The 18,447-nt window shown below is 34.4% G+C and overlaps 2 protein-coding genes across 4 annotated transcripts in view; one reads left to right on the plus strand and one right to left on the minus strand.

Moving 5' to 3' along the window:
- Nucleotides 1-10,644, minus strand: part of Der-2 (Derlin 2) — a 287,644-nt gene extending 277,000 nt beyond the window's left edge. Inside the window, exon 1 of one of the 3 annotated variants that reach the window (XM_089595256.1) lies at nucleotides 10,301-10,644. In XM_089595256.1, the coding sequence (XP_089451382.1) occupies nucleotides 10,301-10,405 (105 nt within the window). In that variant the 5' untranslated portion in view covers nucleotides 10,406-10,644. The remainder of the gene's footprint in view (nucleotides 1-10,300) is intronic. The other 2 variants (XM_089595261.1, XM_089595247.1) reach the window with 2 other exon arrangements.
- Nucleotides 10,645-14,974: 4,330 nt separating this feature from the next.
- The window catches only part of LOC106647054 (pleckstrin homology domain-containing family J member 1), a 122,201-nt gene continuing 118,728 nt past the window's right edge, over nucleotides 14,975-18,447 (plus strand). Inside the window, exon 1 of the mRNA XM_089595282.1 lies at nucleotides 14,975-15,014. The gene's annotated coding sequence lies outside the window, so the exon portion shown is untranslated. The remainder of the gene's footprint in view (nucleotides 15,015-18,447) is intronic.

Genomic DNA, 18,447 nt, shown 5'->3' on the forward strand with positions numbered 1-18,447 from the left:
GTATTCTATCTAAGTTATGTTCGTGTATTAGTGTGGAGAAAAATTTCAGATGTTTTCAAAAGAATACCTTTTCAACTAAATGTAAGAAATACGTGTAGCACTATTTGCACCTCACATCAGCTGCCAAATGTAAGTACTTTGCTATAAGTCAGCGTTGTATCAGTTTTAGCTTCTATTAAAAATATTGATACACGTATATTATTTTAACATTTAAGTGAAGGACTCATTAGTAACTATAACATTTTATAAGCCTAAAAATGCGTGTAAAGATAAACTATGAATTACTCTACACTACATATAAACTTTTTTACCAATTTCACTTTTGTATAAACATTAGGCCGCAAATGATTTTCGTATTGCACTTATAATTACCATATTCACTAGTTTTTAGTTTATTTTATTGCACTTACATAATTTAACGTTTTTTGTAGATTCTTAATTTATTATGATGTTCGTTAATTTCTTTAATTTTTTATGTATGTCACACAAATATGTTGAAAGTAAACTCATTTTTTACAGTTTAATATCGTAAAAATCATACCATAAACTTTTTTAATTACTGAACACCTTATAACATCTAGGGAAGTCAGAAAAGCTTTTCAAGATGTTGTGTATTTGTATTTAGGGATTAAATAAAAGGAGTACACTGGGAATGTAACTTAATGATTCGATGCTCCTTATTACATGTACGATAGTTGGCAGTTACACGCGGACTGCTTGCTACTCGTCCACTTTACATGCTCGCACTTCCGATCTATTCACACTTCTATACCCTACGTACATAAACCCGCACACACATACTCTTCGTGTTCGCTCATGTATGTGTAAGCATCGACTCTCAACTCTCATCTACGCTACCCCTGACGAAGAATTCCTACCTTCGTATCAGATAAGTAGTATTTAAAGTGTAATGTAATCTTTTAAACGGGTTGGATTTTTCCCTTCTCTTATCGGATTTACGCGAATTATTCTTGGTGTATGGAATTCTTCGTCATTCGTGGAATCATCATTATTTTGTTGCAGCTTATCTTTTTTTAGTCTTTTTCCCCGTCCACTGGCTCGTCTAACAGGTGGACTACTGTCTTTTAGTGAGTCTGTGGAGATATTATTGCCTATAAACGAGGTTGACTCTGAAAACTTAGAAGTGTTAGAATTATTCGTTATTGCTTTTGGTTCTGTACGAGTCGTTGCTATTTCTTCCTCCGGAACAAAAAATTCTGGAAAAATTTGTTTCTCTAGTACATTTCGTATACTTCACATTGATGTGTTATCGCATTACATACGCATACACTTCTTTACCTATCTGACTACATACTCTCTGTGTTGTATTCAACGTTTATGAAATGTATTGTATTGGTCTTTCGATCCCATCAGGGAAACAATGCGATAACACTGCCCCAACACTGTATGGGCTCGCGTCTGTTACCAGTACGAGATGCAAATTTGGGTCATAATACGTTGAACATTGTTCGATAATAAAATCTTTCTTTGCTTCGAGAAATACGTTTTCTGGGCAGTTTGACTACGTAAATTTATTTGGTATACGTAAAATTTCATACAAAGGTTCTAAAATTAAACTTACGTGTTTTATGAATCTACTGTAATAATTAAAAAGAAATCCAACAAAAGCTTGTAATTCTAAAATATTTGTTGGTCTTTTCATTTTTTCTATCTCTTCTAATTTTTGTGTATCTTTGTGTAATCCGTCTTTGTATATTACGTAACCACAGTAAGATATTCTTAAAGCAAAAAATTCACATTTTTTTCTATTAATTTTTATATTGCAATTATTTAGTACTTTAAAAACTTCTTCTAACCTTAACATGAGCTCTGTAAAATCTTTAGCTACTACTTGAATATCGTCTAGAAAAAGGTGTTACGCCTTTAAGGTGGCTCCTCACTAAATCAAAACACTGGAGTATTAAATGATATTTTAAAGGATGATTCTTGAAGGTGCAAGGAGTCTTTTCCCAAAATTTTAGACCTCGTCACCACCAAAATTGTTGAAAAAAACTAACTGGAAAATAGACTCTGTAACATAGCCTCTTATGGAGGGTCGTCAAATTGGTGGCGCAGGTTGTATGATATCTCAGCAAAGATACTGTAGTTCTTAAAAGAAAACTATATAGCAGATAGAAGAAATCAGAATCTTTCCAACGACATTCAGGTACTTGGACATTACCATGGGTTTTATAGGATATTTTGTGAAAATAGTAGATAACTGTGCAAGTCACGGAACAGATGAAAAGTGTGGGGCGTCTGCTACACCGAAGAGCGGTAGCCCGCGTAGTTTGAATTGGTCAGAAAGTTGTACGTAAAATGAATAGGAGTTGTGGGGAATCGTAATTATAATAAAAATAAATGAGACGCTGAACTAAAATAATAATTTAATGCGGGGCTGACTTATGTACTTTTTTGACTAATAGATAAAATTAATAGAATATATCACGATAAAGTTAAGACACGGTTGTATTTACTCGTCACTAATAATAACTTGTAGATTTTTTCTAAAGTTTTTTTGTTTTTGGTCACCCTTGGCTTATTATTAGGTACTTATCGTCAGCTTATCATTATTTACATACAAGGGTTATGTTGTCAGATTTGTATACATACGTCTGCTCGGGTCACTGTATTGTACGATATAAGTCAACGGTGTAGATGTGACTAAACTTTTTTTGAAGGGACTATAGGTACCTATCCATTTTTAGTCAAGAACTTCCACAGCCAATGAAAAGCTGTGTTGCAGTATGCTTACTCTTCTTGTGAGATTTATAGTGAGGAGCCACCTTAATACCGCGAAGTATGTTATCCATTTTCTCTGGCTAAATTGCTGGTGCTGGGGCTACACCGTACATTAGACGATTACATTTAATTAGTCCCCGATGTGTATTAATCGTTAATAAGTTAGCACTCTTATCATCGACTTGTAATTGTAAATAAGCTAATTTGAAGTCTAATTTTATAAACGCAGTACAACCTGCTATTTCTGAGAAAAGTTCTTCTACTGTAGGTAGCGGGCATTTATTTAATTTTAATTGAGGATTTATTGTTACGCTATAATCTCCACAAATTCTTATTTAGTTATTTTTCTTAAGCACAGGTACAATAAGAGTTGCAAGAACTTTAAAACTTTTTTAACGAGTAAGTCTAATTCTTTATCTACTAAAGGTATCAATTTAACGGTAAAGCCCTGGGCTTAAGAAAAACAGGTTTAACGGCTTCTTTTAGTTACTTGGAGTTTACATCAGCAATAAAACACTACTTAGTTGTTGCTCAAAAAAACTAAATGGTGTTTTATTGCTGATGTAAACTCCAAATAATAATAAAGTAACCAAAAAACGAGCAAGTGAAAGTTCTGAAGGAAGCATATTGTCTTCTTTTAGTATCAATGACGCTTGAATATCGTTTATTGCACTTATATTTTCGTTCATAATGTTTTTGTATTTATTTAATACTTTCTCAACTAACGTATTCTTTTGCGCTTCTGAAATATCTACTCGTAAAATTGAATCGAATGAGGCGTTTGTTCCGTTTTCTCTAATAATTTTTTTTATCCATTCACACCTAATCAGTGGAAATCGTTCGATATTCGTAATTAATAATTTTCTTGTACTATAGAAATTTTTGCACGTAAAATCTGGTTTAATGTACCCCATAACATTTATTTTTCGCTTACAGTGTGTAAACAGCTGTAGATCTATTCGTAGCACCGGCGCACAGTGGGAGAATCGAGGTTTTTTTTATCAAAATCAAATAAAGTTTCGTCGGAGCAACATTTCTGAATAAAACTTTTTGAAGGTTGAAGATGAGATGATTGGCTAGAAGGGAAAAATGGAAGTTAACCTTAAGGATAAATTTCTAACCTCCAAATTCAGGGAAAAGTGTCAATTTTTAGGTAAAAAAAGTTTTTGTCTCTTTCGTATGCTTCGGAAAACTTTATTTTTAGGGTTACAAAAGGCGACTTAGCAAGGATAACCTAAGTGGCATCAAATTTCAGAAAGGTTGATTCAAAATGACCGGCTAATTTGATGTCAAATTTCAGTAAACGTTTTTCTAAAATTATATTAGTGTATTCTTTGAAAGTAAATTCTTTGAATTCGATTGAAGATTGTGGAAAAAATGAATCCTACATGTTCGTATTCATATGTGGAACCTTGTTGGCAGCTTATTTTTTATTTATTTGCTCCAAAACCAAATAAATTTCCTTTGGACCATTATTTTTTGAATCTCACTTTAGGTTTTTAGTGATCTGTACCAGCATGCTCTACAACCTTTTTTATAAGTACCAAAATCAACAATTTACACTGGAAATTTTTAAATGTAATGTATAAACAATTAAAAAGTACAATATGGTCTGCGTACGTAAACTTAAACGCGCATCACAATAGTTCGATCACTAGCACGCTATTGAAAAACAGTAATGTTTGAACATAATTCAAGATTACTTATTTGTATTAAATACCCCTTTGAAACCTACGAAATATTTATTTTCTATAATTAATGATAAAAAGAGTTATTGTGGATGGATTCAGAGTCGCACCAGAGTTTCAAGATAACTATTTTGACACTACTTTTTTTGGTTCCCAATAGCTAATGAAGTAAATTTAAACGTATGTAAAGAAGATAACAGAAATATGACTCTATTATTATTATTTTTTTTTTTTTAAAAAGACCAAATTCTGCCAAAATTTGCCCTTATTACGTTGGTCGGCCAATTTGATTCAGCCCTTTTGAAATTCAATGGTCATCAAGTTATTTCTATGAATCCGATTGTTTTAACCCTAAAAAATAAAATTTTCCGAAATCTAAGGAAGAAAAAAAAATTTTTTTACACAAAAATTGACAGTTTGCCGTGAATTTGGAGGTTAGGATATCATCCTTAAGGTTATCTTCCATTTTTTCCTTCTAGACAATCATCTTATCTTCAACCTTTAAAAAGTTTCATTTAGAAATATTGCGCTAACGGAACTTTATTTGATTTTGAAAAGAAAACCCGGATTTCCTCAAAATTTGTCATTATTAAACTAGTCAGCGATTTAGATTCAGCCATTTTGAAATTTGGTGCCACTTAAGTAATTCTTGTTAAGTCAACTTTTGTAACACTAAAAATAAAGTTTTCTGAAGCATATGAAAGAAAAAAAACTTTTTTTACCTAAAAATTGACAGTTTGTCCTGAATTTGGAGGTTAGGATTTAATCCTTAAGGTTAAATTTTGTTTTTCTCTTATAGCCAATCATCTCAGCTTCAACCGTCGCAAAGTTTTATTCAGAAATGATGCTCTGACAGAATTGATTTTGACAAAAAAAAACCCCGATTTTCCCCACTGTGCAGCGTTCCTGGAAAAAGATGTTTTGTCTTCTCTCTTGCTATGAGGGTACCGGTTGCCCCCGTGTCAACTTCAAAGTTGACTTGTTTTTCGTTAACCGAGAGTGTTTTGAAAAATTTTTCTCGTCCGTCTTCTGTTTTGACGCCTTTGCTTAATGTCCTTGTTTACAACAGAAATTGCACTTGATAGTTACTGGTAACTGACACGTATTGGCTTTATGATCGGAGCCGCACCGATAAAATTTGGAATTCTTCGAATTTACATTCTGACTTGTAGTGCTGTTGTTGCGAGTGTAAACTTGCATGCTCTTTGAGTCATGACTTTGACTCGACTTTAATTGTGATGTACGTGGCTTGCAGTTACATGTCCTTGTGTTAGTGTAGTTAACTTGTGCCATATTTTGATGTCACGTATTTGCTTCCTTCTCGGAAAGTTCAATTGCTAATGCTATTTGTAAAGCCTTTTTAAAGGTTAACTTTTTTGTTTCTAAAAGACAGCTTTGAATCTGACGATTTGAAATACCGTTAACAAACTGATTTCGTAAAACGGTTTCTTGAAAGCTTCCAATATTTCATGTAAGAATCATCTTGGTAAAAGTATTTGTGTAGCTCTGAGTATTTTCTCCTGGTAACTGCCTTCTGCATGCTTGTAAATAGGAAATTTTCTGCGATCTCGAGTACTGCTGGGATGTACAAGTCCTTTATTTTTTCTTTCACAGTGTCGTATGATTTTTCGTAAGGATTTTCCACTCCAATATTGTTGCACAAATTATTAAATGCGGTTTCACCAATGTAATGTAATAAGTGCGGAACCTTTTCTTCTGGTGTCAGCTTCATGATAGAAAAAAAAAATATCACAAGCACCAATCACCACACAACCCAGGGCGCTTATTGGTCGATTTATTAATAAATAAATTAATTTATTAACAAAAGCGCCAATCCCCACACAACCCGGGGCGCTTACTGGTCGCTTTGTTAGTAAATAAATAAATGAAAAGACACAAGCACCGATTCCCACACAGTCTGGGGCGCCTACTGGTCGCTTTGTTATTAAGTAAATAAATTAAATAACACATGCGCCAATCCTTACACAACCCTGGGCGCTTACTGGCCACTTTAATAATAAATTAATAACTTCAATGTTACAAGCACCAATCACCACACAAACCAGGGCGCTGAGTGGTCGATCTATTAACAAATAAATTAATTGAATAACACAAGAATTGATCCCCACACATCCCAGGGCGCTTACTGGTCACTTTGTTACTAAATAAATAAATGAAAAGACACAAGCACCGATTCCCACACAGTCTGGAGAGCTTACTGGTCGCTTTATTAATAAATAAATTAATTGAATCACGCAATCGTCAATCTGCACGCAACCCTGCGCGCTTACTGGTCACTATCTTAATTATTTAAGCTATAAATAACAGTAAAAGCAGTTATGTTTACATAGTATTAGCGCTTGCGTCATTGAGTTATGATTTTTTAATAAAATTAATGGAAAAGCAAATAAGTGCCTTAGGTTGCCTGGTAGCATTGGTGCTTATGTTCTAATTAAAAGCTTTATTAGATGTATTGTGGCCAGTAAGCGCTTCGAGTTGTCTGACAAGTGGCCCTCGTAATATTTAATTTATTAATTTGTTATCTAAGTGGCCAGTAAGCACCCCGGGTTGTGTAGGGATTGGCGCTTGTGTTATTTAATTTGTTTATTTAACAAAAAAGCGACCAGTAGTGCCCCAGACTGTGTGGGGATCGGTGCTTGTGTTATTAAATTAATTTATGTATTAATAAAGCGACCAGTAAGTGCCCCAGACTGTGTGGAGATCGGTGCTTGTGTCTTTTCATTTATTTGTTTATTAATAAAACGACCAGTAAGCGCCCCATGCTCTGTGGAGATTGGCGCTTGTGTTATTTAATTTATTTATTGAATAACAAAACGACCAGTAAGCGCCCCGGGTTGTGTGGGCATTGGCACTTTTGTTATTCAATTTATTTATTCAATAGCAAAGCGACCAGTAGGCTCACCGGATTATTGGGTTAAATAGCTTGGGGTTTATTTATTAATTTATCATGTATGAAATACATACGATACACTGTCGTGTTACCTGGGTTTTCACGTCTTGCTCCACATAGCCAATTTGAACTTCGCGCTACTTTGGGTGCCACTGTCGAGAGCACTGCTCGCTTCTCATTCACTTTACATGCTCGCACTTCCGACCCGTTCATATTTCTATGCCCTACGTACACAAACCCGCATACACATACTTTTCACGTTCGCTTATGTGTGTGTAAGCACCCATAAGTCAACTGTCACCTAACACAAGAAAACATATAAAAATTCTTCTTAATTCAAATACCACATACTACAGTTTGTATGAATTCCATTTTACTCAATTGATTTTATTATTCATTTAATTTTTTTTATTCTGATTTTTTTTTTTTTTTTTTTTTGTTAAAAAAAAAAAAATTAATTATAATGTACCTATAATGGCTTAAACCATTGTAAATATCTTGAAATAACATCTGGAGAATGAGGCTATACCCCACGGGTGTCTGTGTGTGTGTGTGTGTGTGCAAGATTACACGTACGCGTGCGCTGTAGACCATCTACGGTACTCGGTCCTCGGATAAGATACGCAGTGTCTGTTTAAGGAGGCTTGGGCGTTTGGTGTCGTATCTATTGAGGGGCCCCTGTGGGGTACTTGTCATACAAATGATTTTTTGTAATATTTTTTTTATAATCATTTTGATTATACACATGTGTGAACAAAATAGCAATAATACGCGGAAAAGTCATTGGGAAAATTGATATTAAAAAATTTATTAGTTTTCCCGAGGTACCTTGTGTAAAGATGACGGCCCTGCCACGATAAAGCTGACAACACTGTACTCTCTTGCTCTCATCTGCTCTTATATACCTATACTTGTGTTAGACTTAAATTTTCATGCTTGTATGTTTGTGAATGTACAGCGCACGCGCAATTACAGTACCTGAACAAAACAATTCTCATGTTCGATGTTTTCCTCGCTATTTTCTCAAAATTTAACGTGTTGATCCTATTCTTTTTTTTAAATAATAGATTCTTTATACTTTCAAGTACATGTACCAATTTAAGGGGGCTCCTACGACTACTGCTGAGGTCAAAGACAAACAAAAAATAAAGTTTTGTTTTTCAATAAACAAATGTGTCTGAAAATCATTATGATATTTTTAATAACGTATGAAGTGGGAAAAATGATATTTATGTGTGCAGTTTAACTTTGTACGAAAAATTAATTATTGTTTTGACCAGTCTAGTGCATACGAGGGTACACCACCAGACCAGACCACCTGCGTTGGTGTAGTATAGCGATGTAATATATAGGTATATGGTATATATGTGTCGTGAACAAGTACGTCTGCTACCCACGTGACCTCCTGACCTCCCGGACACTATTTCTTTATTTTCATCACAAATATCTCGCTAAAATGGTCCTTTATCCACAATTTTTAATACAGCATATTACAGAGGAAGACTTCATCTACAAAACGTATATATTCAGTCTGCTGGGACTTTTAATTTAGGTTTATTATAAACGAAAACAAATTGTTTTTCACGCTGTCCCATAGGAACACGTGCTAATAGTTACAACTTTGAGCTCGGATTTCTCAAAATTTTGACCCATTCGAAATATCATTTAGACCACCATTAAATTCAGTAGACTTTTATTTACAAGAAATAATATATCTCTGTTTGGGGACTTTCGTGAAGGAGCCCCCTTAATGTGTGGGCCCACAGCTTTTTATTGCGGTACGGTAGTCTATTGAATTTCGGGTTCCATAAGGTTGCATGTTAAAATGACGAATTTTCACAAGCGATTTTCTCGAAAATAAATGTGTTGACCTACCTATTTGGTTTTCCTAAAAAAATCTAGCAAACTTTATCTATATAATCTCTGAATTTCAGATCTAGCCAGCATATAATTCAAAATCGCCCAAGCCTCCTTAATAAGCTATTGTGTATCATAACGGTGTACAAATTTTGGAAATTCACTTATAATAAATAATTCAATTAAAAGAAGATGTATAATTACCATACAAGATTCAAATATTCACGGTCTAACAAGAATTTTAAGTGGACTCATTTGTATCCCCTTTAATAGTATCTCCTATGCCTTTTCACTTAGGTGTTGTTATGATTATTAAATCTTTTTTTTATATAATCAATTGATTTCTTCAAAACGATTAAGTCATATGAATCATTTTGGAAAACATGGCTTATAACACCAACAATTAATAGTTACAATAACTTTTAAATCAATGACAGCAAAACGCTAATATTAGTATGCTGGTAACGCCGTACTGTGCGTAACAAAGTGTGGTTATAAGAATCTCTTACACACAGCTTATGTGTACTAAGATTAGGCAGTTTAACATCTCAGAACTTCCGAAGTCTATACATCGTAATCTTACACAATGTAACAACCAAACGTTATTTATGTGAACTTTAACATTGTTATAAATCATACAATTTTCCATCTACTTTTTAATGGTTTCATGAAGATAATTCTCTTGAAAAAAAAATGTGCCACACAACTGTACCTTCAGTCTATTGCTAAGCAATGTGAGATCTAATTCATCTACATCATAGTATATGAAAATAAAATGAATTACAATTAAATATCGCAGAATTATAAAGGAATCTAAGCGATTACTTTACATAATTTGATTCCATTGTCTTTTTAGCATTGACTTCATGTATTACATTTTGCCATTTCTTAGATTATTATGAATTTTTTATCAAAATGTTGTAGTACTTGTCTATACACTTACAGTTCTGAGTAATAAACAGGAAATCCTGAATTATGTAAGTGTATGTGTGAATGTAAAATATTTTATTCAATTGACATAAGGAAGGTCTGAAAATCTCAACTTATGTACAGGTACTTAGACTATAAAGAATGTAACTGTCAACCAAATAAATTTACTCACTACAGCAAGTGTGGTGACAATACATGCTGTCGTATACGCTCGTGTGACAACGGGCATATGTAAATACTCTTGTCGAAATGTTTGATAAGCCATTGCTGACTTCATGTATTTAATGCGTGAATGTATTAAATAGTGTCATTAACAGAGAAATATTATTTTTGTCAGAAACATAACTCTATTGTTTATTTTTCTATAATTTTTAAGCGAGGGTGCATTTACTATCTACTGAGCGGTACAAGAAGTACAATTCAAAGTATAAAAATACTAAAACAATTCTCGATGTAAGGGTTAACAGATAACGTCAACAAAGAACCTTAGGTCGCGGTAACATGCCATGGAGATGGCCATTGGGAAGGGCAACACTATCCGGATACTCGAAAAGTAATCGATACTTAGAGAAATTTATCGATTACTTTGTCGATACTCTGGGGTCGTACCGTGTAACTATTTTTCAGTACATCGGCCCATGTTATAACATAGGCCTGCAAAGCAGCGTTGGGTTAGGCGGATTCAATATCGGAACTTTTTCCCTAGATCGTATATATAGCTATACGATCTAGGGAGAATGTTCCGTCGAGCAGACAGCGCAGCAGTGAAGGGGCATTGCCAAAGACACGCAGAAATTCAAAATTGTAATATTAATAACACAAGCGCCTATTACCCAATGACCCGGGGCGCTAACTGGCCACTCTGTTAAATAAATAATTTTTAATAACACAAGCGCCTATCACCCAATGACCTGGGGCGCTAACTGGCCATTCTGTTAAATAAATAATTTTTATTAACACAAGCGCCTATCACCTAATGACCCGGGGCGCTAACTGGCAACTCAGTTAAATGAATAATTATTAATAAATAACACAAGCGCCTATCACTCAGTGACTTGGAGCGCTTACTGGCCACTCTTTTAAATAATTAATTATTAAAATAACACAAGCGCCTACCACCTTATGACCCGGGGCGCTTACTGGCTACTATTGAATAATAAATTATCAAGGAATTACAAGAGCGCCATTTAAAACGATCTTTGTCGTACTAGATAGGCAATCAAAATTGTGATATGTTTACATATGTTATCGATCAAGTTTTTATTATTTAATAGTGTTACAAATAAGTGTCCTGGATCATCAGGAAAAAGGTGCTTGACATATTTATTAATAATTATTTATTTACTAGATTTGCAATTAGCGCCCCAGGTTATACAGTTATAAGTGCTTGTGTTATTTAAAATTATTTATTTAACAGAATGGCCAGTTAGCGCCCCAGGTCATTGGGTGATAGGCGCTTGTGTTATTAAAAATTATTTATTTAACAGAGTGGCCAGTTAGCGCCCCGGGTCATTGGGTGATAGGCGCTTGTGTTATTAATATTACAATTGTGAATTTCTGCGTGTCTTTGGCAATGCCCCTTCACTGCTGTGCTGTCTGCTCGACGGAACATTCTCCCTAGATCGTATAGCTATATATACGATCTAGGGAAACAGTTCCGATATTGAATCCGCCTAACCCAACGCTGCTGCAAAGCAAAAAAAAGTTATATGAGATTCGTTCACCTTACAATCCAGGGACGGTCAGGGACAGTGTGGGCGAGTCGGAGACGAAAGTGAACAAGTGCTCTTCTCCGATCGTCCGCGATCGTCTCTGACCGTACGCGATGCGCAGTTGTACACGTTAGGTTAGGTTAATGCAAAAAGTAAACAAACTTGTTTGTATTTGCACTTCTTTATTTACAAACAATTGTTTACATACAGCATTAACCTAACCTAACGTGTACAACTGCGCATCGCGTACGGTCAGGGACGATCGCGGACGATCGGAGAAGAGCACTTGTTCACTTTCGTCTCCGACTCGCCCACACTGTCCCCGACCGTCCCTGGATTGTAAGGTGAACGAATCTATGGTACGGACCCTGGAGCTATTCACATAGACATTTTTTGCTTATTTCATTTTGAACGTTCATATTGAAAAGAGGGTTCCACGGTTCCGCTAAACTCAAAGTGAGTGAACAGGCTGAACAGACCTATACCTCTTTTTCCATCAGGCAACAAAGCCTATGGTCGCAACTATGTTGACTGACAGGGTCCGTACCATATACTAACTATTTTCTGTACATCGGCCTATGTTATAACATAGGCCTGTGAAGCAAAAAAAAGTTATATGGTACGGCCCCAGAGAACACCGTATAGGTCTGCTCAGTCTGTTCACTCAATTTGAGTTTAGCGGAACAGTGAAACCCCCTTTTCAATATGAACGTTCACAATGAAATAAGCAAAAAATGTCTATGTGATCTATTATGGATCTATTGCGCTCCATCGCTCCATGTGACTGTAGCCTAAGGGCTCGGGCATATGCTTAGAGCATATACATATGGAGGAAGGACGTAATGAGATAACGTGTAGGCAACTGAAGAGAGAGAAAGCAGTAGGTTTGTGGTACCCCACTTTTTAAGGGCACTCCGTGTATCATCTAAAATTTCTAAAATTTCTACTTTACTGACTTTTAATAATAAGAGATTATTGTTGATAACTAATAACATAACTATTTAAACCCAAAATGATGAGAAGAGCACATCAGCTGGTACTTTGAAGAAACAATCAAGCCTTAATTCAATATCCCAGCTATAAATAATTCACAAGAACTTACATAAGATCTTACATAAGTTCTTATAACAGTTCTTATTTCAGTCCTTACATAAGTTCTTACGTAAGATCTTACATAAGATCTTATACCAGATCCCATGTAAGATCTTTAACACGAACTTATATTTGGTTTTCAACGAAGAACTTACATAAGATCTTGCGTAAGATCTTATGTAAGATCTTATGTCAGATTTTTTAATAATTTTTCACACATACTTTATTGCTAAGGTAAATGTCCCTATTCGTGGAACGTGTCCCTATTCATGGAACATAAAAATTTATGTATTTGTTATACAACTACCCTGATAAACATTTACATACAATAAATGACTAATTTTAAAGATAGTTCCATAAATAGGGACAAAGTCGTACATAACCTATCTTTTGAACTGTACGTAATATAGCACAAACTTCAACCAGGAATTTTTATATTTCTAGTAAACAAATAAACGATATAATTATTTTGGTTCAACAAAATAGTGTTATGCAAGTGAAAAAGCTTTAATTGTCTTAAAATATGATAATCAATCAATGTTTTTTAAAATGTTTCATAAATAGGGACACAATATGAAACAATAGGTACAACGTTTCATAATTATGTACATTTTGGTCTTATAATCTTTTTATACAATAAAGTATTTTAACAACTAAGAACGATATTTAAAAATTAGAATAAGAATGGTAAATTTATAGCGCAGCAGCTAATACCAAAATTTCTACTGTTAAAGCTTACCGTTCAGAAAAAAAAATTAAAGATGTAAGTGTGATGAAATTTGTGGTCATAATGGGGACATTGACCTTACTAGTGCTCTTACAAACACGCTTAAGGAATGAGGAATATATTTACAATGCATATAATAAATAATGCCAATTTATTATGTTATTCTAGACAAGATTATACAACATATGTTATAACAAAAATTTGTATATGTGCAATATGTAAACAGTGAACTCATAACATTCTATTTTACACATATTTAAAAACATTACCACTTACAATCTGTGTCCTTATCGATAATCTTAAAGTTAGATAAATAAACTTATTACATTTCGTAAACTGTCAAAAGTGTACATTAATATATTGTGCAGTTTCCCGAATCACGCCATGAAAACTGCTCCAAATAACGGAATGGTCTTAATGCCAAGAAATTTCTAAATTAGAAATTGTACTTTTTAGGTAAAGAATTTAGGTATCTTTTAGTATTCTTCTGTGAACAGATGATCTGGCTACACAGAGAGTTGGTTTCCTGTAAGTATACAGTGAACGAAATTCGTACACCTACAGATGGCGTGCTGTCCTCACGAAATAGAGTGAATGTCCAGCGTACACTGAGATTTCTCGTGCATGCACCCTACTACTGCGCGCTCGTCTGAGTTCACTGAGATTCCTCATGTATGCACCCTACTACTGCGCGCTCGTCTATGTTCACTTGGATTTTTCGTGCTAACGACTGTGTTCACTGAGATTTCTCGTACACGCAATGACGTAGTTAGTGAAGTAGTGAGCCCGAATAGTTATTCATGAGTTTAGTCGATCATAAAACAGAAAGATTATATATGAATTTTTTTGTTCAAGTATGTGTTCAAGTTAACGTATAATTTTGTATTTTTAAATAAATTTTTGTGATTGAATTTTTATGAATTTTATTCGTAACAATAGCCCATAATTTTTTATATTTTATAGTGCAAACGAATTAAAATACGAGATACGCAAGATTCACAAAAAACGATGATACGTGCCAACAGTATTTCACAGCGTTTACGAGAAATCTCAGTGAACACAGTCGTTGGCACGAAAAATCCAAGTGAACATAGACGAGCGCGCAGTAGTAGGGTGCATGCATGAGGAATCTCAGTGTACGCTGGACATTCACTCTATTTCGTGAGGACGGCACGCCATCTGTAGGTGTACGAATTTCGTTCACTGTATACTTACAGGAAACCAACTCTCTGTGTAGGCTCTTTACTGAGTCTAGTGTAGTGTCTGCTACTCGTGATGATTGTGCGTACATACTTAGTAGTATCGAACTCAATTAATACAAGTGGCTTATCAGTAGCGGAATTACACTCAGATAGGTACACTCATTATTTCAAAAATTATTTACTAATTATACTCATTAATGATCGCTATACGCGCAATCATTATGAATAGCAGACACTGTACTAGAGTCAATAAACAGGCTACAAAAGTATACCTACATACATGAAATACTACCATACCTATAGGTATATGTATACATAGGGTCAACGGATAGCCAATCGCATGCGAACAAGGAGAAAAGGGTTAAAAAGTGGGGTACCCCAAACCTAATGCTTTCTCTCTCTTCAGTTGCCTACAAGTTATACCATTACGTACTTCCTACTCTAAGGGTGAGATCTCATGCCAAATTCTCATCTGAGATCATGGGTGAGATTTCTGAAAGAAAAATAAAAAATAAATTTTGTGCAACGATTCCCTACTGCCTGGTATTACGTTATTCCACTAGAAATTACACAGTAAGTGATTTGTGTAATCTCACGAAAAAACTCATGTGTAAAGTCATGTGGTATTCCATGCAGGTAATTGGTTGGTAAATTTCATGTAAAATGCTTGATGGCGTTCACATGGCATTACACATGGCATTACACATGTCATTACACATGGCATGCCACGTGTAATTACGTTAATAAAATAAAAAAAATATTACTATGTACATTAATAAATACCAAATGTAAATTTTACTTATTTATACACACGATAATACACCCCCAACTTTATCAGTTAATGAACAAAGTAAGGTCTGTATTGAATGGCCATAAAGAAATCGTATGTATAATTATAATAGTAATGAAGCTTGTGTGTGGATTTCCAGCTATGGACAGGTTATGCAAACGATATTTTGGCTGAAAATAAGCCCGCAAATCAAATTATATTCTTTAAAATCAGCTTTTCAGTTTGGGGACCAATTATACGTTAATAATTTTTGTGACAGAGTAATCTCACGCGAGTATAGCCACGATGTGTAAGTTTTGCTAAAATTACCAAAAAATGTCTACGTTTCACATACTTTGAATCTTTAATGTTTTACTTGTTGAAATAGTGAAATATGTATTTTATCAGCATATAATTACGCACAAAGGGCTTGCATTTAACTTGTCTGTATGATACATTTGAGATAAAGCATTGGAAATTTAAGGATTTAGGTATTACAATAAATTATTAATGTTAAACAAACACATTTTTTCAATTTATTTTCGTAAAACAATAAACGTTTGTGGCATTTTCATTCTAAGAATGTAATAATAAAAAATAGTGGCCTTTTGCCAGTACATTTTTTGATTTGATGCTGGTAGACACATAAGAACAAACGCATGTTTTGGGCAATCTATGCTATCTAAATAGTTATTTTTGTAAATTATGGCATTTTTGAATAACTTCTCACTATTCATATACCTCTTTATACAAGTTATTTCTTATTACTTCTTTAATCTTATGATCTATGCTCCGATTCATCTTCGCAAAATATTTTGCTTGTGTTTCTTTAGACATAAATCTGTTTTTCAAGTATACTTTGTACATTTCTAGAACGTAAAAATTTTTTTGATCGGTGAATATAATTGTTAATATTAAAAAAAAGCAATAAGTATTTACTTACTCTTGAGATCCTTATATTTCTTAGGTGTTAAAGTTTTTCTTGGGCTTCTGTTCTCCAACCGAATTATTATCTTCTCTTTAGATATGCAGCGATTGGCTATTGCTTCAGTACTCCAGTATATGACAAAAATTTCTCGCAAAAAACATCCCGGCTCTCTTTTACATAAAAAATCGTAAAAATCTTTGTCCACATATTTATTTGCTCCTACGTACACCTATAAAAAATTTGCAGTGTGCTATCAACAATGAAACGGCATAGAATTTTATTTACAAAATAAGTGTAGAAAAATGAACGCCTCAACTCATAGTTCTCAATGCTTTCAATTTCTACTTCGTGATTTCCATCTACAACTCTTGTATTCGGTTTCGGTTAAAACGTTCTCATTATCCTCATCAGAGTCATGACTTGAATTTTCTGGAGGGTTATCTCGTTTCTTAAAAACCTGTAAGTTCTTCGAGGTGCCCTTCCTAGTATTTCCCCATTTGAGATGTATAAATTACTAGCAGCCCACCGTCTCGGCTTCCCCCGAGACTTACTAAATAAAACACCGTAGTGTGTTAACATGTAATGTGAAACATTTTTAGTTAGAAAATTTTACACATATTCCCGATACATCTCAGAACAAAAATCTTCTTATTAAAAACATATTTTTTCGGAATCCATACAGTTAATTTGGTCAAATAATAAGGTGTAAAAATTCAAAAAAATAATTATGCTGAAAAGTACCGTGCGTTCTTTATGCCATAAAATAATCGATGGCTATAAGAAGTTGTTGATTTACAGTTTTTTCTGTGAAATTCACGAAAAGAGCTATTTTTTAAAGCTGTTAAGATTTCAAACCCCCAAAAAATTTATATTAAAAAAAAATTTTTTTTTCTCATATCTCACAATTTTATTACCAGAGCAACAAAGTCCTGGACCTAAAACCCAACATTTTTATTGCCATTAAAACAGTAATACATTTTCTACTTATTTAAAAATCTGGAATAGGATCTTTAAAGATTTCAGAGATTGCTGTGAGGGTACAATGAAAAGCTGATCTCTCACGTAATGGACTCTTAAGTTGTCGATTTTGACGCTGGTGTTTCAATCTCGATAAATTTTCTGCGTCAGTTTCTTGACGCCTCAAATTGTATTCATTAGATACATTTGAAGTTTTCTTTCCAATATACCCTTTTGCGACTATTGGCATGCTTACGACTTTTATGACCCCTAAAGGCTATTTTCAGTCAACTTTGTTAATTTTAATACATTTTTTGGCAAGGTAGTTCGACGTCCGATGGCCCTAAAAAAGACCGGTGAGCTTCTTAAGTTAACTCTTTTTTGACTGCAGTTAACAGCAATTGTGACTGCCTGGATACCTCAGGGTGATCTTCTCTGGCTTACTGTTGAAGACCCAGACTGATTGGGAGAAAAATTACAAAGTCCGAAGCTTTGGGGCTAGTTTTAGTGCTCTTTCCCAACGTCTCCCGGTATAACGTCGAAGACGTTGGTGTCTAAAGTACCTTTTTTATTTGCAGATTCAGTTGTTTTGGTGATCTTAGATGAAGAAATTGGTTAGTAATACTTGTCCAGTGGAGGCTGTCCCGTTGGCTCAAATTTTTTTCCTACATAGCTGTTATAGGTTTGCCCAACGCAGACATTGGAGAGGATCAGTGATTCCTGGTTGAATGCTTAGAGTCGAGAGGGTAAAACAGGGTCGTCGGTCACCGGGTTTTCCAGCCTTGCGAAGAACAACTCCGCAGGTGACGTCCGCCAGTGAATAGCTGACTTGGTTTAATAGTGCCCGTCTTTAGTTAATATAGTCTTTTAGTCGACGAATCGCTTCGGGAAATGGTAATAAAAATGTATTTGTTGGCAAGGTAGTTTACACT

Source organism: Copidosoma floridanum, unplaced genomic scaffold (genome assembly GCF_036245765.1).
Source record: "Copidosoma floridanum isolate Cflo_tuat_1 unplaced genomic scaffold, Cflo_Japanese_pri ptg000002l, whole genome shotgun sequence".
NCBI classification, from domain to species: Eukaryota; Metazoa; Arthropoda; class Insecta; order Hymenoptera; family Encyrtidae; genus Copidosoma; species Copidosoma floridanum.